At 35.8% G+C, this 26,438-nt stretch overlaps 1 protein-coding gene across 5 annotated transcripts in view; it reads right to left on the bottom strand.

Annotated features, from left to right (window-relative positions):
* Window positions 1–26,438, bottom strand: part of atp8a1 (ATPase phospholipid transporting 8A1) — a 157,940-nt gene that overhangs the window by 54,175 nt on the left and 77,327 nt on the right. For all 5 annotated transcript variants that reach the window (XM_058797390.1, XM_058797389.1, XM_058797391.1 and 2 more), the window contains 8 exons: window positions 21,358–21,430; window positions 20,013–20,118; window positions 18,809–18,891; window positions 10,329–10,378; window positions 10,020–10,089; window positions 9,296–9,380; window positions 8,681–8,820; window positions 5,556–5,694 (listed from right to left, as the gene is read on the bottom strand). In XM_058797390.1, coding sequence (XP_058653373.1) covers window positions 5,556–5,694; window positions 8,681–8,820; window positions 9,296–9,380; window positions 10,020–10,089; window positions 10,329–10,378; window positions 18,809–18,891; window positions 20,013–20,118; window positions 21,358–21,430 — 746 coding nt within the window. The remainder of the gene's footprint in view (window positions 1–5,555; window positions 5,695–8,680; window positions 8,821–9,295; window positions 9,381–10,019; window positions 10,090–10,328; window positions 10,379–18,808; window positions 18,892–20,012; window positions 20,119–21,357; window positions 21,431–26,438) is intronic.

Here is a 26,438-nt window from a genome sequence, read left to right as displayed (position 1 = left end):
CATATCGCGTTTTGATTCAAGTGTACTGACCTACTTTTGATTTATTAATCCAAAAATTGGCAAATTCCATGACATTCCGAGTTATACAGTAAATTCCATTTTTATGACTGGATTCTGCATCACACATTGTAAAAATCATGGGTCCCTAACCATAAGCTATACATTAAAGTGTAAATTATTATCCTTTTATACTAACTACTGTTATTGAATAAAAATAAATAATAATAATAATAATAATAATAATAATAATAATAATAATAATAATAATAATAATAAGCATCTTTTCCCCCCCATCACCTGACCAATTAAAACTAGCACTTCTATTCTATTCGTTTTGGTCTAATTTATAAAAAACTAAATCCTTGCTATGTGCACTGTGCTAGACTAAGTGTGACTTGTCATAGCACTTGTACAGTACTGTACAGGTGCATCTCAAATTAGAATGTCATGGAAAAGTTCATTTATTTCAGTAATTCAACTCAAATTGTGAAACTCGTGTATTAAATGAATTCAATGCACACAGACTGAAGTAGTTTAAGTCTTAGGCTCACATTTAACAAAAACCCACCAATTCACTATCTCAACAAATTATAATTCTTCATAAGACCAATAAACTGTATATGTACTGTATATGTACTCAATACTTGGTAGGGGCTCCTTTTGCTTTAATTACTGCCTCAATTCGGCGTGGCATGGAGGTGATCAGTTTGTGGCACTGCTGAGGTGGTATGGAAGCCCAGGTTGCTTTGATAGCGGCCTTCAGGTCATCTGCATTGTTGGGTCTGGTGTCTCATCTTCCTCTTGACAATACAGGTCAGGCGAGTTTGCTGGCCAATCAAGCACAGTAACACCATGGTCATTGAACCAGTTTTTGGTACCTTTGGCAGTGTGGGCAGGTGCCAAGTCCTGCTGTAAAATGAAATCAGCATCTCCATAAAGCTTGTCAGCAGAAGGAAGCATGAAGTGCTCTAAAATGTCCTGGTACATTTACATTTTACATTTAGTCATTTAGCAGACGCTTTTATCCAAAGCGACTTACAATTGGGGAATACATCGAGCGATTAATCTTGAAGAGGCAATCAGACATACGAAGTGCTTGCAACACCAAGTCTCAGACATTGTTCAAATAAATACAAACTACCAAAGGAAGGAATAAGTAAAGATAAAAAAAAAAAAAAAAAAATTAAGGTAGATGGCTGCGTTGACTGTGGACATCAGAAAACCAACACCAGCAGATGACATGGCAGCCCAAATCATCACTGACTGTGGAAACTTCACACTGGACTCCAAGCAACATGGATTCTGTGCCTCTCCACTCTTCCTCCAGACTCTGGGACCTTGATTTCCAAATGAAATGTAAAATTTACTTTCATCTGAAAAGAGGACTTTGGACCACTGAGCAACAGTCCAGTTCTTTTTCTCCACAGCCCAGGTAAGATGCTTCTGACGTTGTCTCTGGTTCAGAAGTGGCTTGGTAGCCCTTTTCCTAAAGACGTCTGAGCGTGGTGACTCTTGATGCACTGACTCCAGCTTCAGTTCTCTCCTTGTGAAGCTCTCACAAGTGTTTGAATCAGCTTTGCTTGACAGTATTTTCAAGCTTGCAGTCATCCCTGTTGCTTGTGCACCTTTTCCTACCCAAATTCTTCCTTCTAGTCAACTTTGCATTTAATATGCTTTGATACAGCACTCTGTAAACAGCCACACCTTTCAGTAATGACCCTCTGTGACTTACCCTCTTTGTGGAGGGCGTCAATATTCATCTTCTGGATCATTGCCAAGTCAGCGGTCTTCTCCATTATTGTGGTTTCAAAGAACAAGAGATACTCGGAATTTATACTGTAGGGATGGTCATTAATTGAAACTCAAATGTAAATATTCTAATATTTTGAGATACTGATTTTTGACTTTCATGAGCTGTAAGCTCTAATCATCAAAATTAAAACAAACACTTTTGAAATGTTTTACTTTACATGCAATGAATCTAAAATATGAAAGTTTCACTTTTTGAAATAACTTACGAGAAAAAAATGAACTTTTTCACGACATTCTAATTTATTGAGATGCACCTGTATATTGTTGCTCTCTCGTCTCGTATACATACATATATACAAATTCATTTTAACAGCACTAATTTTATTAACGTGCGATTAACGCAGCGCACATTTTCTGTTTGACCTGTGGCCTAACCCGTAGTTGGAGAAATGGAGATGCACAGTGTTGCCAAATTAGCGACTTTGCAGACCCCTTGAGCGACTTATCAGACGACAGCTCGATTATCAGGATTTTTGTGCAGATTAACATCTTGGAAAGGAGAGCTGGTTATGTAGCCTAGTCTTAATGGATCACGTTTCAGTCACTATTTCATATTCATTCCGTTGTCTGTCAACAGAAACAGTAAAATATACCAATGAAAACAGTTTTATTGAGAATTTAGCCGCATCAAAATACAGTATGTGGGCACAGAGATGCAAACTAATCTAATAATAAATAGTAAATGTACATTTTGCATGTTCAGAAGAAGTGAGCTGCCCTGTCCTGCAAAAATGTAAACAGGTTTGTGCAAGTAAATTGTTCAGTGCAAAGAAAGAGAAGTAATGGGAACCTGGAATTTATTTCTTCATGTGTCTAATAGACATGAACAAGCTCTTTGAAAAACATCTATGACCTTTGAAACATGTCTAGTCTTCATGCTCTATGTTGACTATGGTTTCAATAATAATAAACATATTTGCATAAAGCATCCATATTGTGTCCATGCCCAAGTTGATTAGAGTATTAAAAGTATAAAAATTTAAGGTACATTTAGAACAAATATAAATGTGCGATTAACTTATGACAATCATGTGATTAATCGCGATAAAAATATATATATTTTTTAAATAAATCAATTAAAAAGAAATAAATTATAATTATATACTCATTCTCATTAGATCCAATAACAATAGTTAGTATAAAAGGATAATGCATCATACAATATTGCAAAAGTAATCATTTCCAAAACAGGTTTCTTAAACCCTAAGGTCCCAAATTCAAGCACTTGGCTGAGCTAGTAGAAGGACCAATCGGGAACTTATGAATAGTAGCCTTGTAGCTAACTGAAAAAAACAAGATGACATCTAAAACAAGATGACGCACTTCACCTTTAAGGAAATGTGACTGTGCATTTACAAAACTGTGACCAAATTCAACAAGAGCATGAATGAGTATGTATTTGGATGCCGGTGTCCTGTCCTGTCATTGCTGTTTAGAGTGTTTCTGTTGATTTCAAACTTGCATATTCAACAAAATATCCTGTCTGTGTGGAAAACAGATTTGGTTTCCTGACAGTGACTCAAACCTTGACATATTTCCGAGCTTCATCCTGACCACTGGCAGTAATGTCACCTCATCCCTCTTCAACATGGTTAAACTAAAACACCTTTGGTAGAAACGATAGATTTACATTGAGACACCTGCATGACGCAGCATAATTCTGTATGAATCTGGAAAGGAGGCATTGAGGTTACACTCAGCGGTTGCATTGGCTCCGTGCTACTGCAGGGTGGGTTTTCAATTGGACCATTGGCAGAGGCTGTGGGTTAGAAGAGGGCATGTTGAGTTGCTTGCGTTGGCCACATGCTGTTTGTTTGGGCTTTAATCTCTGAGGCTTTACAGTGGCACCCAGTGGCCAGGAGCAACATCTCAGCGGTAGCAGCACAGTGTGGATAGCTCACCTGTCCTCGCTCCAACTCTCTGCTTAATGGTCTGATACATTAATAAGGCCGTCAGAGGGCTAGTGTGGATAGAAGAACTGGAACGGTTTCATGTACTATGTGCAACAGGCGGCCAAACAGCTCTAAGTGCCCGCTAACCCAAGATTAAACTGCGCTTGACTTCACAGTCCTGGGGTTCACTTCACTTCTGAGAGTTTTTCATGTTTTTGTAGAGTGCAAGTGTGGGAAATGGAGAATCTTGAATTTTTAAGCACGTCGTGGTTTAGATACATGCACGCATGTTTTCAAGTGATAAAAAAACCTTCATTAGTTTCCTTTATGTTACCGTTTTAAAAAATGGTATAAGCGGTAAAAAATGGAAAGAGAAATGGCATACTGAAGTACTGTCTAGCTCAGGGGATTTCAAACTGCAATTCAAGCCTGTGATAAAAATAAATAAACAAATAAATAAAATAAGATTTTTTTTTTTTTTTTACATTCACATTCTATAAATGTAAAACTTTAATTCAATTTGAGAATTACATAGTTAAGTGCTGTCTAGTCCAGGGGTCCTTAATAAATATAGTATGATAATAATAAATATATTATTAAAATGTGTTTTTAAGGCTGGTAAAGTGCATGCATTAAATGAAACTACATTTAATTGATTTTTTTTTTCCAATTTTGTTCAATTAAAAAAAAAGAAGAAAAAAAAAAAAAAAAGAGTTAAATCTAGGATACACATAACCTTAATAAAAGGTTAATGCTTTCCAGACATTTAAACAAATTTGATTAAGTACAATGATAAAGTTAGTCAATTAAGTTCAGAAACAATTATTCAATTTTGTAGTCTACATACTATATTGTATATATCGCATTTTAATATTTAAATAATTTGAGAAATATTTCTCTCATTAAATACTTATTTTTTCCTCATACTGTCTTTAATTTAAGTTTGAAAACAGCAGGTCATATCACCTCAGACACCTTTTAACCATACTGGCAAAGGATTCTGGGAACCTATACTAGCTGGAAGACTCTTGTCTCTTGTCATCCTCCAACTCTTCAAATGATGAATTACAAAAAGCAAAAAAATACAAAGTAAACACAGACATGGGTGTCTTTATTTTAGAGTGCATGCCAGCCAAGTGGAGGTCCAGTAAAAATCCCTTCCTCTCTGAGCGTGTACGTTTTCAAGCCGTGGCACAGCTGGTCGGTGGGCACAATGGGCTGATTCAGGATCAGTGTTGGTAGGTGGCCACAGACTGTGCTCTGTTAGGATCTGTTTTTCTGACCGTAGCATTTAACACGAGGCCTGTTCGAAGGCCACATTGGTAGTCGCGCAGCTGTCGGACTAATACGAGACGCCACATCACAGGGAAATAGGAGGGGGCCCGCGGTCTGTTTTGAGAGCTGGTGGTGGTTGCAGGGACAGATTACCGAGCAGGTCGAGGACACGCGTGTTACATCAGCTTTTGGATGAGGAAAGAAACCAAACACCTTATACTTGTGCGACAGTCGGTCAGGAAGAGCTATGTTCGTTTGAGTGAAAGAGCGAGAGAGGTCTGGGGAAGGATTGTGTATATTTTTGATCATTTAAATTAGTCAGAGAAATTCTCACTGGTTAATGTCAATATATAAGGAAAAAAACCTGATGCATCTAATCTGTAAGAACTAAATATCACTAAAGTTAGAAAAATGAAGGTAAAAATTCAATAACATGACCACGTTCTTATACGTCGCTCATGTGGATGTCCACAATCTGACCACTTCCCCTTCATCTCCACATCATTTCCTGTCCGGTCTCAACTGTCAATCAAAGTGCGTGTTCATACAAACAACCTGCATATGTTTAACTCTCACCTATGTTGATGGCGGTCTCCTGTTTGTCTCCAGTCAGGATCCAGATCTTAATGTCGGCTTTCATGAGGGTCTCGATGGTTTCGGGCACTTTGTCTTGAAGTTTGTCTTCAATTGCTGTGGCCCCCAGCAACTGCAAGTTCTGCAGAGAAACAAACAAAAAATATATTACTAATAAAAAATAAATAAATAAATTAGAAAGCACTGATAAATGAGGACAGTCTTTTCCCCAAGTGATTCCTGTTTGTAAGCAGATTAAAGAAAGATATAACGTATAAACAGCTAGACGTGGTGATCAGGATCTTGTATCTCCCTTTTGGGGTTTATTTTGGGATAATGATCAGCTGATTTTACAGTATTCCTTTCTTTACAGCTACTTTTCACAAATAAACACATATGAGCACGAAACTGTTAATATACATATATTTCAAACAGTGAGCTGAGAAAGGCTTTGAAGTGATACAGGGGGACTAATACAGCTCTAGGCAATCCCTTATATTCTATTATACATGAAACTATACATTAAAAAATAAGTGTGCTGCACTGCTGCATTAGTAATTCTTGCTGGTGTTTTCCTAGTCAGTTGACTACCCTTACAGTTAGATGCTAATGCAGGACCAGAGGAGCATTTGAGAAAAACCATCTCATTCTTGGATTACAAAGACTCAGTTATGCGTGTATGAGAAAGAGAGAGGAGACAGAGAGAAAGAGCGAGCGCGTGGACTGTTAATGTGTTTTTCTCAGGAAGCCCCTGGCCCTTTGACCAGCCATGATCCTATTTGGAGCGGACAGGATTATGACAGGACCCCGTAGAGGAAAGTCAGCTGCACCAAAGAGAGAGAGAAAAAAAGAAAATAATAAATTAAAAAAAAAAAAAAAAAAAAAAGAGCGAGTGAGAGCAAATGGCCTCCTGTAAGCTGATCAGTAATGTGGTGAGCAGGGGCTCGGGTGTGATACAACCTTTACTTAAAATCATGCGTAATTTCTTTATCTTTTAAAGGCACAAATCTGAAAAATCTGACAGAATTTAATGTAAAATGAGAACTGACACTTTTTTTTGTAATTGAAAACATCACATGAATCTGAATAATTAATTAATGATTTAAAGGGCAAGACAAGTGCAGAATTTTGGGAATAATGACCAAAAACTCTACAAAATTTTCTACAGGATTCTGTGCGCTTCGTTATACTCAAAAACTAAATTATTGTTAGTTCAAGACCCTCCAACATCTTTAAAATAATTTTATTACAGATGTGAATTCAAGGAGAATTAGAGATCAAAATTTTGTTATTTTTGAAAAATTATTACTTTTATTCAGCAAGGATGGATTAAATTGTAAAGGTTTTAACTTTCACTTTTGATCAATGTTATGCAAAATGCAGAATATTTCTGTTTTGAATGAATGCTGTTCGTTTGAATTGTCTTTTCATCAAAGAATCCTGGGGGGGGGGTGTATCATGGTTTCCACAAAATATTAAAAAGTAAGCAAAACTGTTTTCAACACTAACAATAAGAAGACATGTTTCTTGAGCAACAAATCAGCATATTACAATGATTTTTGAAGGATCATGTGACACTGAAGACTGGAATAATGACTGATGAAAATTCAGCTTTGGCATAACATTAAATAAAAATATAAATTGAACAACTATTTCTATTTTAATACACATTTAAAATGACTAAAACTGTAATAATATTTCATAATTTATTTGTTTTTACTGTATTTTTGATCAAATAAATGCAGACTTCGAGAGCATAAGAAACTTACTTAAAAACATTAAACCAAATATTTAGAGTTTGCAGTGAATATGTAATCCAATCGCCTATTAATAAGGAGTTTCTTTTAACATTTGATGTGCCCTACAAGGCAATGTTTTTTGTTGTTTTTTTTTAACCTAATATTTTACCTATTACCTTAATAACAAAAAATTAAATTTCAATAGTATTACTTCAATCATGTAAAACATTTCTGATTATGCTCAGAGCAGAAATGAGATATTTCTGAAGTTTAACTACTATTCCTACTTGGATACACTAGGTTGCTGGAACATCAGGTGCCACCGTTGCCCCCTGCTGATAGAGTGTTGTAATTACATCTGTCAAACGAGCAGCTTTTATGTGAAATGATTGATTAGATCCATTTTCTCAGAAAAGTTGGCAGGGCTGCTTCAGCCAGTGATTAACGATGGTGGTCGGCCATGTTTGACGAACACTTCCAGAGCCCAGCTATCCACAGGTCCACCACTGTGCTTTCCTTGCGGTTTGAGCCTAATCGTTTATACTTTTTCGGATGCCATGTGCGCAGAGAAAACCCAGCACTCAATGATCAAACCGAAGCTATGGAACTGTTCTGGGACTCGCCAAAGTAAACTTCCTACAGGAGAAGAGGGACTGCTGTATAACCTGCAGACTGTCCTCAAAATCCCGAGCGCTCTCAGAAGCACATGTCATTTGTGAAATATGGCTGTGTTGACGTTTCCTCACACCCTCCCTCTCATGAAGACAAATTACCTTATGAAATCTGAGGATGAGAAGTCCAACTTAACATAACATGGACTTTGTTACAGATTTTTGTAGGAGGACAATTGTGGTAATACCATGGTACTGAATAATAACCACATTCAAGAAGGTATATATATATATATATATATATATATATAACCATCCAAAAGTCTGGGGTTGGTGATATTTTTCTATGCTTTTTGAAAGTCTCTTTTGCTCATTGAGACCCATGATGCTAAATATTATTGTGAAATATTACAATTAAAAAAAAAGTTGTCTTGTTATTTTTTTTCTTGTAGTTTTTTTGCAATTTATTGTTGTGATTGCAAAGCTGAGTTTTCAGCAGCCATTACTCCAGTCTTCAGAGTCACATGATGATACTGTTGATGGTAACACCATGATACCTTGTGGTACTTTTTGTTTTTGTAAAAAAAACAAACAAAAATAATGTTATATATACACAGCAAAATAATAAACAAGATGATATATTGCCTTCCCTTGCAGTTACTCTGGGGCTTAGTTTTGGTGCAGCAAGGAGAACATATACTGTTCTGGTAGGTTCTGTGATCCTTGGATGCAGACCACCTCATTTGTGCACACTAGAAAAGCTATCAGGATGCCTCACCTTTTCAATCAGTTCATAGCTTTCTTCCATCTTGAGTGCCCTGTTTTGGAGAGATGTCGAAGCACGATGATAAACCTCCAGCCACTGCTGATAGGATGACTCTGAGATGTCCACCACAGCAAAACACAATGTGCGGAGTCCTGCAAAAATGCACAAAGATGAATACACAAGCTTCTCTAAGATATGCTAATTCTCAAAAAAACCCTTTCTCCTAATCTCCTTCAAGAAGAAAGCCATCATCTGTTTTTAGACTGATGCTAATACAGCTGAGTGGATGATCTCTGCTCAATATGAATTATTCATGCAGGATGTTTAAAAGACAAAGCAATTGATTGCTTGAGGGTCCTGTTAGGCCGATATATCCATGTTTTTCCACCAGGGGGCGCTATCCTCAAGAGAGTGAAGTACTGCAGTATGCCAGTCCATTCAAGCACAAACATTCCACATCAGTCTCTCCTAATACTCTGTTCTCATTCTCGCTAGGAGAGGATCTGGCAACCATCATCAACACCTACAGTGATTTGATTGGCTTGTGGGTGCAGAACAGACTAACATTTGATTACGGATGAACAGAAGAGAGACAGCAGATACTAAGCAGGTGTGTGTGTCTCTCACCCTCTGTGGCAAACTGTTCCAGGTGTTTCAGGGTGATGTCCTTGAATCTGGAGCTGTCTGCTAATCGCTCATAGATCGCTGTGTCCTGGGAGACAAAAAAACATGGGGTGTAATTTTGCTACTCTGCATTTTGTGCGATCCATTAAGTCAACACGGAGGACAATAGAGACATAACATATGTTTGACTAACTCTACATTCTTTCTTTCCTTCTCAGAACACATTTATAGTAACCTGTTAATATTTTATCGCGTTAATAATATAATATTTTATTTATGTGATATGGGAGGAAAAACATCTCTTTCCCATCATTCTCTGTCTGAGCACTAAAGAGCGCTGCCAGCTTATATTACATACACTAACATTTCTTACAGTATATGCACACTCAAGATTACTGTACAACATGACTAAAATGACTAATTGATATATAAACTGATGTCTTGTAGATATATATACACAGTACATACATTATATATACACACACACACACACACACACATATATATACATATATATATATATATATATATATATAAAAAACAGCCTACATTTACATTTGTATAAGATTACTCAGTTACCAAAAAAATACATTCTGCACAAAGGCAGTGTGCTTTGTGTATTTGTCTGGTTTTTCACTTGTTCACAAAAGAGAACACTCTAGAGTGGTGAGGCTTTAGTTGCAAGCGTCTGATGGCTCAGTTTCCATAGCAACAGACAGATACTCACAGCTCCTTTGCAATAAAGGCGGATCTTTCCTGATGGAGTGCGCATGATGACTGACATCCTCTTCCTGGCGCTGTTGGGTGGGGGAAGGGGGGAACACAGAACAACACCATCATCCATCATCATTACTACCGTAATCACTGACATCATCATCATCATCTTCACCACTATGAGTAAATATGGTGCTGTAATACAGCAACACCATCAAGTTCTTTTTGTTTTCTCTCCAGCAAAAAGAACGGGCAGAGTTGAACAAATGACAATGAAAATAGAAAAGAAAAAGAAAAATCTACTTGTGCTGCAAAAATTTACCTTGTGAACTCCAAAACATGCAGCAATTCATATTTCTCCTCCTCTCCATGCTGTAAGAAAACATGTTTACTATATTATAATAGATGTTTTACTATTGTTTGTGCTGTATAACCTACATGAAACGTATACAAAAATCACACACACATACACGCATATAAAATGATTTATTTGTAATATATAGTTAATACTAATAAATACCAAATGCCTACTGAAACATAGAAACATAATAGATTTGATAATATATTACATCATTCTATGAATACATTTACTAATGTATATTAATGCCATCATGGATTAAGAGAAACTGCTATGGAACCTGAGAATAATTGGAAATGTGTCAAATTTCACCAGGAAACGCACTGATTGGCAGTGGCTTTGTTGCTTCAGGCATGATTACAACAAAATGACTTGTCACTGAAATCTCGTCACGTCACACTTGGTTAGGACACTGTATTAGCCCAGAGTTTAAGATCTCTAATGTTCTCTAAGCTTATTTTGAAAGACTGAACTCATCTTGACACCAGGGAGCAGGAAATTAAAACTTTTAATTGCTTTTTTTGGCCCCCGTGACTTTTAGAAGCGAGCGAGTATGATGATGGGGCAAATGGTGGGAGATGTCTTGCACTGAAGGGCCAAAATTAGAGTGCGTTACAGGCCGGGGAGCACAAGACTCGCTCTCTTCCCCTGGCGCTGCCATCAGATTAACCAATTACAGCTGCAGAGTGTGACTCCTGGCTCCCAGGTCTAAGAAAACAGCAGCGCTTTCTGTCTCACTAATTAAATTTTCTCTAATCTTCACTCAGCAAGTTTCTATTAAGAGCTCTGTGCAGATATCTGCAGCACATCGGCCAGATCTCTCACTATCCCCTCCAGTGCTGCAAAATTTCTCACTTTTTTTCTTTGCAACTAAAGAAAGAGTGAGAAACAGAGGGGTGGGGGGAGGCACTGCATGAAACTGCATCAAACCATCACGTTCCCCAGCACTTCTCCATTGAGACATTATGTAGGGTGAGAAAAATCACATCCGATACTGTGAAACCCAGCCTGAAATATCTATACAGCATCTCTCCTAAGTGAACTCTTCCTTATTTTAAAATCAACAGAAGCACTAATTTTTAATAAAAAAAGAATCTGAAGACAAGCTGAGCTTTAATGATATAGTACAGCAGCTTCCCACATAATTCTAATTTTGCAGTATATAATGAGTCCTAAATACATACTAAAGCCAGCTCTTAATAAGTGTGTGTGTGTGTGTGTGTGTGTGTGTGTGTGTGTATGCATGCACGCAAGCAAGCACACACACTTATACAAAGAACGAATGGCTTTAGTATGCATTTAGGACTCATTATATACTGCAAAATTATAATTATGTGGGAAGCTATTGCACTATATCTATCTATCTATTTATCTATCTATCTATCGATCTACATATCTATCTATCGATCTACATATCTATCTATCGATCTACATATCTATCTATCTATCTATCTATCTACCTATCTACCTATCTATCTTTTAAAAAATTTTTATTAGGGATGGCTTGATACCATAATTTTGGCTTCGGTATGATACCAGAATGTAATACCTCGGTATCGATACTAAATCGATACCATAGGTGACAAATATCCAGCCTCAAAAGATAAGTGAATTGAAAACAATTTTATTAAAATAAAATAAAATAAAATAGCGTTGTTCTGTTGACACATTTACAGATTGTGCAGCAATTTGGGAAGCACTGCCACCTACAGGTGCACTTCGCAACAGCAGCATATGAAATACTGAATTGAGCAAAATGATATCGTGCCGTTTGAAATGTATATACACACCGGTATTTTCCAGTATACCGCGCATCCCTATGATATGATATATGATATGATATATATCAGATCATTGCACATGAGTCTCCATGTGTTCACACTGTCCGGCGGCCATTTTGAAAGCTGTCTGAAAACTTTCACCAAAAGAGAAGCCCATTAAATGTGCATTTTTTGGATGTTTAAGCCTTTATTTTGGGTAAGTTTCACTACTTATTGTAAAATTAAGAGATTAATGTTCAGACTTTTGCATATTATAACCTGGAACTTGGATGTGGGAAATAATTACATTAGATCCAAAAAATAGTTTTAGCAACATAGCGCAGATGCTACAGAGCAGTTAGCTGACTAGCTGTATAAGATTGTGTGCTACGCTAATATATTACTTCACAGGCATTACTGGCTTGTACTTTTACATCCATAATATTATAAATTGACAGTTTATTGCTGGTCTGTCGTTTTACATTGCTGTAATTTTTAAAGATTTCATGTTTGAGACCCATGATGAACTCAACATTTTATGTTGATCTTAAAGGGTGCACTACTATGAAAATCACACAGCTTCAGTGTGACATCAATAAGAAAAAGTATAATTTAATAGATATTGTTAACAATAGTTGTTCATATTAAAATATGTATGAACTTAATACATGACCTAGACCAGGGGTTCTCAACCTTTTGCAAGCTGGGCCCCCCCAAAGCTGGTTCATTGCAGTTGGAGAGTTCTGCTTCAAATACATGCAATAGGCTGAAGCTTGCTGCAAAGCCCCAGCAAAAGTAATTACCATGAATGCGTCAGGGGGGAAATAGTAAGGAGATATTTGAATTATTTACTAATAAACTAGTGTTTTCTGTGTCAGTGTCGCAAAGATGAAGATCCTGACTCGCCATCTCCTCATTAGACGCGCCTTTAGAGAGAAGTGAATCTTCACTGATTATAATGAAAGTTTTTGTTATAGATTTGATTTATTTCGTTAAGTGGTAATTTAAAGCTTTCTATAGATATATTTATCATGCATGTGAGGCATGTATTCGCTGACTTTCGGTTCATTTTTGCGAAGCGCTCCTGTTCAAGACGAGAAGGAGCATCGTTGTTTTGTTTTTTTTATAAAAAGGTTTTTTTAATATTGTGAGTGCACACAAATAAAAGTAGACCCTTTACAATTCCGAATGATGTATTACTCTTACCTTTATGAGCAAAAATTACGGTGTAAGTTGTTTTCATTGAAAAAAATGCAATTGATTGCGCTGGCGCCTCCATGTCCTGCACTTTAGCTTGCACTTTCCGCACAAACTACTGGATGCAGCGCGCATTTATCTAGGTTTAACGTTTAAACATTGTTATATGCTTGAACTGTTTTAGTATATCTATAGATTGTATTTTAGGCAAGTCGTGATGATTTGAGAAGGCTAAATTGATCAAACATGGCTATGATCAGCCTGCTGGTCTGCCGCTGGCCACTTGGTCGTTACTTTAAGAAAGAATAAACTTATCTAACGAACAAAAAAAATGCTCCAAACGTTTTTCCAAATTAACTTAAAAAAACCAAACAAAATTTCGAAAATTCGCCATTACATACAAAACTGAACTATTTTAATAGCTGAAACAGTATAACGCGATCGCGATTTCGACCGAGGGGGATTCTACCGGAACGTGATCTGTACGGAGGGGGACAACAACCCACTTTCCAGTAGGAGAAGAAATGCCAGTGTTGCCTCCTGCTCAAGGGAACTGTAACTACCACGCCGCTAGTTTCAGTCTGGGCATTTATAATAAATGTTTATAGTGAATGCCACTGTAATTTGTGTTTGTTTTTTACTTATTTTCATTCCGTTTTCTGTTATTAACACTGCTAAATTTACAGGATTTTTTTTGGAATGAAGGGAATATAAATACATGTTTCTAATGTTTGTAAACGTTTAGTTTATTTTACATTATTTATGAATGAAATGATAAAATGTGTCTTACACATCAATCGACTTGTACCCCAATGCAACTTATCTGTGTCAAAGTGCTCATAAAAAAGGCAGAGATGGTACAAGAATAGAACTGCCATATATGTAAAAGTATACATACAGTACAGTAGTGAGTGTCAATTTAATAAAAAAAAAAAAATAAAAAAAATCAAAGCTTCATTTGTCAAACATATAATGCGGCCCCTCACTTGGTGCGGAAAACTTGATGTGGCCCACGAGTCAAAAAGTTTGCCCACCCCTGAGCTAGTGCTTCGCGATGGACCATGCAATGTGTCCATTTCACAAGTGGAGCTACTTGCTGAACGCGAGCAGCTAGGCCACGCTCACGCCCCGTCATTGCCTGCGCACCATCCGTGCATAGGCCAACGCATCGGTCCCAAGCCAAACCATTTTCACGGATTTTTCGCATCCGTAGCAAATATTTTGAGGGGTGTTTATGACAATTGAGAGCCACCAAATGACGAATATGAAAAAACGAATACGACAGTTTCGGACTCAGTCAGGGTGCAAGGACCTTAAACCTTTGAGGCTTGCGCAGCTTCTCGAGGAGAAATCAAACAAATGAGCGCCGTTTTCTAAAGTCTATGAGCGCAGCACACACAAATAAACTAAATTGACATACTGCAGTTAAATTTCAAAATGTGGTGTTTTTATATTTATAACATTTGAATACAGTTCAGCAACATACGTCACACGACCTGACGACCAAGAGAGCTGACAATTGACCATCACTTAATTCACCATCACCTCACGATTGAAAATGTGACACTGATTTCATATGACAGTCCAACAAACAAGTTAATAATATTAAGTCACTTACATTTTAGACGAAATAATGACTGTTTTGGTCTATTTTAGCAGCGAAAATAGATCCGTTGAATCCAAACAAAGATCACAGCATAGTGCATCTCACAGCAACACTCAATCGTGTTTTGAATGATTCAGTGTTTTGAACGAATCGGTTGAGTCAAAGATTCAATGACCCATGCACAAACATCTCATTCTTGATGAATCGGCCGTTTGAACGAATCGTTTGAATGAACGACTCAGTGACTTGCTTAACAAAACCGCTTATCACCTGCATTTGCGCTCACTATCGACAAACCAATCAAATTTGTTCAAAACTCTTTTTTTTTTTTTTTTTTAATCAGTCCAAACACATTTTAATTTTTATTCAGGAGTTATATATATACAAAACTATAACTTTTTATGACAGTAGTTTAGTGATAAAAAAAAATTTGCAAATTATTTTTTTTTTCAGGTTTTTTTCCCTCCCATCCTATAGCCTACTGGGGGGGGGCGTGTCCCACCGGTTGAGAACCACTGGACTATTTAGCACAAATCCTGTCATTTTAATAAATATTACATGAAATGTATTAAAAATTGTTGCTGCTATATATATATATATATATATATTTTTTTTTTTTTTTTTAAACAATTATTCTTAAAAAAAAAATTCCTTCAAATAAACAAGAATTTTTAATAAAACATGATGTGAGCTTATTGGGAACAGGGGTATGCCTAAAGGGTACAAAAAAAATGTACCCATTAAGCTCAGCCAGACTTTTTGAATTTAATGATGTATATCTTAATTGAAATGCTTTTGTCATTTAAAATAAAATTTAATATTTTTTGTGAGAGAGATTAATATTTTATTTTAACATAACTTTAACATAACGAAACCATTATCTTGTGCACTAAAAATGTCTCAATGTACATTTTGGTGAGCTTAATAGGTACGTTTACCCTATATGTAATTTAGAATTTAGTGTTTGATAACTTCAATTTCTGTATATTTCTGCTGAAGGGCACAAGTAAATATGTCATTTATTTTAATGGGTTTATGTGAAGATTGTTTTAAATTCACTTAAATTAGAAGTAATTTTTTTAAAGTCTAATAAATGTTAAAATTGAGTCATAAAAAAAGATTCCATTAAACAAATATTAAAAATATGTTTATACCTTTATGTTGTTTATACATTAATTTAAAGATTTAATGTGAAATTGTTGCAATATGAAAGTAAATTTAAAAACTTTAAATGTTAGGTGGGATTAATCGTAATCGTGATTAATTTAAAAAAAATTAACTAATTAATCACAATTTTTTTCTGAATCTATTGACAGCACTAATATACACTGTAAAAAGTGAAACTTAATAATTTTAAGGCAACAGGTTTCCTCAATTTTTTTAAGTACATCATTTAAAAAAAAAAGTTAAGTGAACTTGACAATTCAATTAACTTATTTTTTTAATTATCATTTACTTAAAAATTAAGGCAACGGGTTTCCTCAATTTTTTTTAAGTTAAGTCGACATCACTTTTTACAGTGTACACACACACACACACACACACACACGTGGTCAGAACTGTTGGTACCCATGGTAAATAGGATCAAAAGAAGGTTTTGAAAATAAACCTGCATTATTAATCCTTTTGATCTTTTATTTAAAACAAATCACAAAAATCAAACCTTTCATTGAACTAAAACAATTGAAAATGGGAGAAAATCTCATTAAGAAAATAAATGTTTTTCTCAAATACACGTTGGGCACAATTATTGGCACCCCTAGAAATTCTTGAGGTATATTCCCATTCATATTTATAATTGAGCACAACAGAGTGATTATGAACATGAAATTATCCAACCATGGCTTCCTGTTTCACAGGAATATAAATAGAAGGGAAAACAAAGGCCAAATTCCCTTAATCATCCATCACAATGAGAAAAAACAAATAATATATTTCTGATGTGCAGCAAAAGATAATTGAGCTTCACAAATTAGAAAGTGGCTTTAAGAAAAAAGCTAGAGCAGTGAAAATCCCCATTTCCACCATCAGGGCAATAATTAAGAATTTCCAATTAACATAAAATATTATGAAACTGCCTGGAAGAGGACGTGTCTCTATATCGTCCTAATGCACGGTGAGCAGGAGAGTTTGAGTGGCTAAAGACTCTCCAATGACCACAGCTGGAGAATTGCAGAAAATAGTTGAGTCTCAGGATCAGAAAACCTATAAAACCTAAAAAAATATATCAAACAACAACTACATCACCACATGTTGTCTGGGAGGGTTTCAAGAAAAAAAATATATAAAAGAAAAAAAGAAAAGAAAAGAAAATGCTCTCATCCAAAAACAATCTCCAGCATATTCAGTTATCAGACACGACTGGAACTTCAAATGGGACTGGCTTCTATGGTCAGATGAAACTAAAAAATAAGCTTTTTAGCAGCAAACACTCAAGATGGGTTTGGTGAACACAGGGACCCCATGCGTACAATGAGATATACTGCTGTATTTGATGTGGGCCTATATTTCTGCTGGAGGTCCTGGACATCTTGTTTATACGCATGGCATCACTGATTCTATCAAATACCAACAGATTAAAAAAAATAAAAATCAATAAGTGACTGACTGTTAGAAATCTTCTAATGGGCCATGTTTGGATCTTCCAACCGTACAATAATCCAAAAACAAACACAAAAATAGGTGACTGAGCACAAAACCAAGCTTCTGCTGGCCATTCCAGTCCTCTGACATGAACCTTGCAGAAAATGAGTGGGGTGAACTGAAGAGAAGAAGCACTAACATGGAGCTGTGAATCTAAAGGGTCTGGAGTGATTCTGGATGAAGGAATGGTCTCTGATCTCTTGTCAGGTGTTCTCTAACCTCATCAGGCATTATAGGAGAACATTTAGAGCGGTTAAACTGGCAAATGGAGGCTTCAAAAAGTATTGAATAAAAGGGTGCCATTAATTGTGGCCAATGTGTGTTAGAGAAAAACATTTCATAATGATATTTCCCCCCCATTTAAAATTCTTAAAAATTTGTTAGTCTGATTTAAAGGGATATTATGAGCAATCTGGGGCATTTCAGTAAAAGAACCAACTCATAATAATAGCTTCTTTGTTAATCAGATTCAATTCAGTCTGCAAACTTACAACTTTACTAATAGACAACAATTTACTAATAGACTACTGTTTAAAAAATGTAATTTATTTCTGTAATGGTAAAGCTATTTTCAGCAGCCATTACGTTAAATTCTAAATTACTAAGTTTATTAATCTAGTTAATAAACTTTTTTTTTTTTCTTCAGGAATCTTTGATGAATGGAAAGTTAAAAAGGCCAGAATTTATTGGAAGTATATTTTTTGTAGCAATGTAAATGTCTTTAGTGTCTCTTTTTCAATTTAATGCATCCATGCTTAATAAAAGTATTAACTTTTAAGCGGTAGTGTATAAGTTGAATGAATTAGCAAAAAAAATTAGTAAAAATGATTGTTCACGACACCTAATGCAATTACTAATTAACAAATTTAATTTTATTGTAACTCGTTACTAATTCATTCATGAATTTTTGCTGTGAAGTTTCAACAGCGTCACTGCTGAATAGCAGTGCAGAAAACACTATTACCGATCGTCAGAAGTTACTTGTTTCAGAAAGAAAGAATGTTCACTACTCATTGACTCAGTATATGAAATGAAGTTGCCACAGGTCCATGATGGCTTCCTCTCTATCATACACTATAATAAGGAAATAATGGATCTGTTGAAGTGGGACTGTGCCGTACAAATTGCTTGTAATAGTTCTCCAGAGTGTAAAGTGTGAGTGAGCTATGCAGCATGACAGAGGGTGAGTCATGTTCCCAGTGCAACTCATCATCTATTCCCAGGACGTCTCTACTTACCGACTCCACAATAACACAGTCTGGAGTTCTCCCAGAGAACACGAAGCCCAGGTTTTGTGCCGCCCGAACCAGAGCACCTTCATCTGTGGAACAAGACAGCATGTGGTCAGGGCAGGTGGCGGTTAAGTTGCATTGGATAAAAGCGTCTGGTATATGACTACTTGTTCACGACACTAAGTAGACAAACTGTTTGCGATGAGGTGGCACTATTAAAACCTGCTGCTAGCTTTTGTCCTCCGATCTGTCTCTACAATCATCACTTATCACATTACGCTGCCCTAGCCTTCCAATTTTCTCAACCACAGGTCTTGCTAATATTCAATGCACCGCTGCACTGATGTGAAATTAAAATGGGTCGCATAAACCCATCTCGCTAAGCCTCAAAGCCGGGGATAACTTCTGACAAATGCTAAAAAGATAGATTATGCATAACCATGAAGTGTCAAATGCAAAATAGCAGAGAGTGAACCAGCATTAACTCATCTGTTTCTTCATCTGCATTATTTCACTTGTCTTACACAAACAAATCATATCTGAGGCAAATTGATTAAATGCATTCAAACAGATCCACTGCTCTCAGTCTCAGCTCAACACTGATGTCTATTAGAGTTTCAGAACCAATAGAAAGAGGAACAGGAAATTCAGTGCATGCTGTGACTTCCCTCTTCACTTCCTGTGCCCCCTTTTCAAACTCAACCAGCTGCCTATCTTGTCTGAGAGCCTGTTTACCTGATGTGTGGAATGCTAAAATTAGTTCAATGATCTATTTGTGCACCTGTTTGTAGAACTACATCTATAGATTTAACTGATGTATTTATAGCTTTATCTACTGAATACATACACTACTGTCCAAAAGATTTTTTTAATGTTGCTGAAAGAAGTCTCTTATGCTTATAAAAGCTGCATTATTTGGTACAAAAGCACTAAAACAGTAATGTTGCAAACATGCTAATTTAAAATAACTGTTTTGTATTTTAATATATTTTAAAATGTAATTTATTCCTGTGATGGTCGTTTTGATGAACAGAAAAGGATTTTTCAAGACATTTCTTTACTAGCATTTTTGATTCATATTATGTGCATCCTGGCTGATTAAAGTCATTTAAAAAAGGTACAAAAAAATTAAAAAAAAACTGAACTTTTGAAGGGTTGTGTAATGATAAAGGCTCTCAAAGTAAACCTAATGTGAACATTTATTGCTGACCTGGGGATGCAGCCTGGTAGGTGATCTTGTTGTCAGTGTGCTCAGGAACGGCCGTGTGACAGATAGCCATCATGGTCATGAATTCCTGGATGACCGAAGCAGTGGGCTGTGTGGAAAAAACAAACGTAAGACAAAGTATAAAAAAACATGACACCTCAAATCATGCAACTGGTTGAGATGTCGTCTGTGGTTAGTTTTCGAACCGATCAAACTTGTAATTTTCACCCTGGCAGCCTTAAAGAACCAATCTCAGAATGCTGTATTGCTTTTGCATAGCAACGACCCACAACATCCATGCATCATGTGGATTTATATTTCCTTCAAAGTAGTCCTGTCAAATTATTAATTGCAATTAATTGCATCCAAAAAAGTTTTTGTTTACATAATGTGTGTGTGTGTACTGTGTGTATTTATTTATTTATTATGTATATACAAATACATACATGCAGTATATATTTTGAAAATATTTATATGCATATTTATATCCATATAATTTATATTATATATGCATATATGATATATTCAATATATAAACATAACATTTATTCTTAAATATGTACATGCATGTGTGTGTATTTATATACATAAATATAAACAGTACACACACATCATGTAAACAAAAAACTTATTTTGGATGCGATTAATGGTTTGACAGCACTACTTCAAAGTATAAACCGAGACATAAGCTCAAATATATATTCACACACTTAAAAGTTTTTGCACTGTGAATCTGCTCAGAAAAGCCTCGTAATTAATTATTTGAATGAGCAATGATTGAATATGATTAGATTTTTCATTGATGAACTCATGCGAGAGAACAAATGCCTCATGAAGTGTGGAATCGAAGCCTGTTTGGTTGGAAAGGCAAGAGAAGCTCAGGTGGCCATGAGGAGCTGTACAATGCCGTCACGAAAGCAACCCCTGAGTTCATGTCTGATTCAGAGTGACAGAGAAACGAAAGCATTCTGCTGAGGTTCTCTGACTAACCCCTGTCAACGCTTGTGACTGACGGACACAAATTCTTGAGTCACCAGGCTGAAAGAATCAATAAAACGCACGCATACAAACCAACAATGTTCAAATAAATATCTTAATCTTGAGTACCTGCATATGGGGTCTTATTTTTATATAAAAAAACGGGTAAAAGTCTCATGTCATTAGAGAATACGTTTTGTGACTGTAGACTATTCATAAACAGCCGGGTGGGCAGAACAGAGCTAATATGAGCCAAAAAAGAGCCGTGAGGGAAGAAAGGAGGTGTGAGCGTGTGGATATCAGGGCCTGTGTGTAAATTTCTGGCTGGCTGGGCATGACTGAGCAGCTGTGATGCCATTACAGTACTTACATGATTACTTTGGAGGTTTTCCAGTAAGCTGGGGTCATTAAATCCAGTTTCCTCTGTGGACTGAGAGCTGTGACTGCATACAGAGAGAGAGATATGAAGGAAGACAGAGATAAATACACAAACAGGTGCTCTCATTTATAAACAAAAGGGACATTTTTCTCCCTTTACTGAAAAAAACAAAAAAGAATTCTCCATCTGTAATGAAACTGTGGAAAACAGTCCGTCTTGAATCGCTAAGCATCAGTCTGTTTGTTCATAAAGTTCCATTTACACATTTGAGCCCTAGGGGGTCTCCAGTGGCACTGTAGGGGGTCTGTCATTGTTTGATTTCAACTTTCAGGAAAAAAAGAAAATCAATCATATATTAAACCAAATTAATGCTAACAAAAGCCACAATTAAGAAGTTAAAGAGTTTCATGCATGTACATAACATTTTAATTAACAAGTATAGCAAATGATTAATTATTATTTACGAAAATGTATGTTTACTTATAATGGAATTGCAATTTAAAAATCAAACTAGAAATGTTACATAACATTCATTAAAAAATTAACTGGAACAACAATAATATCCAATTCTAAAAAAAATGGCAAGGGCAGTTATTTATTTTCATCATTAAGAGAATAATGTTTTGCTATTAATCAAACTTAAGGCAAAGTAACCACAAGAGGTGACCCAAAAAGGTCTCAGCAATATTAACATTATGCAAAAGAGCCCCTTCATCAGGGAAACCTCATCATTGCAAAACATTAATATTAATTCCCTCTCATGTCATGCTCCTTACCTTTGACCTAGGACTGGGCGGTATATCGAGTTTGTACGATATATCAATATTTTCTTTATAAGCGATACGGTATGAAGCAATACTGTTAATATCGATATAAATAGTTTGATACGAGCGCATCTGAAAAAATATCTAGGGAGGACACAGACTGAATTGCTGCAGAGAAAGTGCATAATACAATTTGTTCTACGTGTACCAGGCTTCGTAAGATATATTAGCCTATAGTTTATAGTTTCAGTTTAAAGCGGCTCTGACAGAAAGGCTGCGTGCTGTTTTCCTTAACGCATAACTTACATTTCACAGGTATATTCTCCATCTGTAAATGTTAGAAAGCCATGGAAATATTTCCATTTTGCAGTCAGAAGTGCGTGAGCTTTTGCTTTGCGATTCTCCGCTAAACTTCACAGACTTCATTTAGAACGAGCGCCGCCACCGCGCGCATGCGCGACAAACAGACAGAGCGCAATAATAATAAAATAGGAGTGCAATAACTCTGACTAAAATATACATTTTGCTGAAATTTTTGTAGTTGGAAAATAAATGACATGTAGAATTTTAAACCGACAAGTAAGTGTATTTGTATGATAGCACTAACTGTAAAGTGTAATGGGGTAATCAAAATAGCCTTTTTACTCAATTAGTCTGTGATTTTCTATTATTTTAAATTTTAGTTTAGTAAATTTAACTTCTGCTTTAAAAACATTATTTTTGTTTTTAGATTGCGATGTTAGAATGTAATATGATTTGAACCCTTTTTGCACATAATATATGCCTTCATGCTTACATTCACTTTATTTGTTTAATCCAAATACAAAATACCGAGATATATACCGTACACCGCACATCAGCCAAAAAATACAGAGATATGAATTTTTGCTCATATCGCCCAGCCCTACTTTGACCCAAAGCACCCCAAATCCTACTTCCACAGTAGAACCACATTACCAGACACTCTTGCATTATACATAAAAAAAAAATCATCTCCTCTTACTATTCATGATGCATTGCTTTAGAGTAGATACAAGCATCATGTGACCGCCCATTGACACTTTCTCCAATAGAGAGGTACACTGAATTTACACCTTGCAGACTACAGCACTTTTAGGAAGGATATTGATTAGCAGCTCTGTGATATATGGGCCAATCAACAGCACAGTAGTGGACATATCTATGGTCGTATGCTGAACATGACATTTTTAAAGAACCAATCTAAATACTATATGCAAGCACTGCGCCAAGCCTGTTTGGAAAACTTGATCAGAGCATCTCACTGCAGCAGCAATCTCAGAAATCAGCACCATATAAATCTGACAATGAAAAGGTTAGTGTAGTTTTTAGGCTTCTGGCAAGGGAGTGCGGGGGGGAAATTTCAGGGTTTCGTCACAGCATTGTTCGCCTCACTGTTGCATTTAACATGTCGCAGCTTATTCAAACAGTGGTTGGTGAGATTTGTCTCTTAAGACTGAGGATGTCATGTTGAGGTAAGGACAAAAATCACAGACGGGGAAAGGAGGAGGATGAAAATCAAATCTATCACACTAAGAGGGGCGCATTATGAAACTCTGCCGGCACCAGCAAAATCCAATTTCCTGTCTCTCAGCACCTCAATACGTGCAGGGATACGTGCAGACATGCTCCTCTCACTCACACAAAGATACAGGTTTATAAACACGTTAAAATGCACTGGTCGAACATTAGTTTCAATGTGCAACAAGCAGAAAAGGAAGCTTCCGAACGCAAAAAAGCAGCGTTTCATGCAACATGAACACTCGGATCACTGCTGCCGTGCTGACAGAGCACTTCAAGCAAATGCTAGGTTGCATATACAGAGATATAGTGATACAGCACATTTACCAATTATCATCAATAAATAAATGCACATCTTTACAGCTTTTCATATTAGAACTTTGTTTTGTTTTTTTTAAAGAAATTCTTACTTTTATTCAACAAGATGCATTGAACTGATCAAAAGTAACGTTACAAATGATTTCTATATAAAACTATTATTTTGAGTGTTTCTACAAAAATATTAATCAGATCCTTTTTTCATCAATGTTAATAATGATAATATTATTATTATTATTAACAACAAATGAACAACAAATCAGCAAATTAGAATGATTTATGAAGGATCATGTGACTCTGAAGACTGGAGTAATGACTGCTGAAAATTCAGCTTTGCCATCACAGTAATAAACTGCATTTTAAAATATATTTAAAAACAGTTTCTAAAACAAAAAACAGTTTAATTTTTTTTTTTGCAGCCTTGGTGAGCATAAGAGATGTCACTTAAAACCTTTTTTTTTTTTTTTTTTTTTTAAATCTTCTACCGTAAACCTTTGAACGGTAGTGAACCTGAATGAACCACAATAATAAACAACTAAATGCAGTTTTTAACATCTTTACTCTTTTTTTTTTTTTTTAAATATGATCGCCAACTTGTAAGCCTTTTAAAACAAAATTAGCATATAATTATGGGAAAAACAAAAAATACAGAACAAAAAACATAAGCCTTTTAAAACAAAAATTGCATATAATTATGAAAAAAATAAATAAATGCAGAACAAAAAACAAAAACAAAATTAAGAACAAATTTATTTCAGAGAGACCTCTGGCTGAGTTAAATGTGTAAGCAATAAGGTCATGTAGCAATGAGGTTGTTAACGCTGCATAAGGAACATTGCTTCACATGCTATTTATAGAAACAGTAAGCAGTATTCAGTGTATAATGCGCAGTAAGCAGCACGCTAGTATTCCATTCTAAACACAGCCTGTTATTGGTGATCGAAAGACCAGCGGGGCAATCGTCTCCATGGAAACAGAATGCGGCACTGTAGTTATTGGACCTTGATGGCCCGATTTTGCTCATTCATTCATATCCCTCCCACAATCTACTGCAGTATTGAACTATAATGGTCTATAACAGATAAACAACATTATTTCTCTCTCGATCACGCACACCACAATGGCCATTGCAGCATATCCTATTACAGCTCCACTGAGAGGCAAGCAGTTCGCCATTGTTTAAATGTGTGCATGTTTATGAGGGGGATTAAACAGAGTAAACAGCAGAGGTGGAGGGGCAGGAGGCATATGTCAGTGTGTTGCTTACACAACACACACGTTTCCATTGTTCCCCTGCACATGAAGCTCCACTGCTCAAATGAAGTTACAATCCTGTCCTGAGGACTCAATGCTCACAGCTCAGACAAAGACAGCAACTGCATATATTTTTCAGTGCATTCGTTAATGATGATATTTTCAGAAAGCTTTTATCTGGAAATAACAGACAATAGTTCTCATATTTTGTCATAACAAGGAACCCAGTCCTTCCGGCAATCATTATGTATGCTTTTATTCTTGCTTGACACACACAACTTCTGCTTACACTCATAAAATGTTTTAAATCAAAACTGCATAGCATATGCAGTTCAATCAAAACTGCAATTCATATAAATTTGCAAAACCTAAGTTTACTTAAACCATCTGCATTCAGATAATTTTTTCACACATAATTTCTTGCAGTTAACATAGCATTCATGTACTGCTCACTAATATTCACAGGGATGATTTTCACCAAAATGAAAAATGTCACTTTCAATTTGTGTGTGACTTCTGCAAACACAAAAAGATATTTTGCAAAAATGTGTTGTTTTTTCGTCAAGTGTCCATACAATGAAAATGAATTTGCCCCATCATCAGTCCTACAGGTTTGGAACGACAAAAGGTGAAATTTTTCATTTTGGGTGAACTGTCTTTGACTCTTAAGAGATTCTTTTGGGTAACTTCCACATGTAAAATTTTATTGAGAAAGTATCTGGGTTAAAATTCACAGTTTAATTTAATTTTTACAAAAACCCATTTCCAATTTGTGGAACCACTATCCTGAATTAGGTTATATTTTGAGTTTAACAAAATCCCTACTTGGCCTTATTAAATAAGCTTGACAGACTTATAAAGATAGATTTTACTATCAATATCAGATGGGCTTATTAAATGTATTTGAGGTATGAAGATATTCAATCTAAATGGACACCACTGAGATTCTCCATTCTCTCAACAGGAATCCTGCTCCTCTAGAGACACCAGAGATCTCAAGCGAGCCCCTCTTCACAGAGTGCAAATTGAGACCACGTCTGTTCTCATGGGGTCCATGTAAAAGATTGATTTAATTAATAATGGACCTCCTTTGGAAATAATGTAATTTTAAAAGCAGAATTTTTAGAACATTTCTGAGCATAAAGAATTAAAAAAAAAAAAAAAAAAGATAAACAGCCCAGTAAACCATTGCTAGAA

This window comes from Onychostoma macrolepis, chromosome 14 (assembly GCF_012432095.1).
Source record: "Onychostoma macrolepis isolate SWU-2019 chromosome 14, ASM1243209v1, whole genome shotgun sequence".
Taxonomy (NCBI): Eukaryota; Metazoa; Chordata; class Actinopteri; order Cypriniformes; family Cyprinidae; genus Onychostoma; species Onychostoma macrolepis.
The sequence above is the reverse complement of the archived record's forward strand: the minus strand, read 5'-3'. Positions and strand labels throughout refer to the sequence as shown.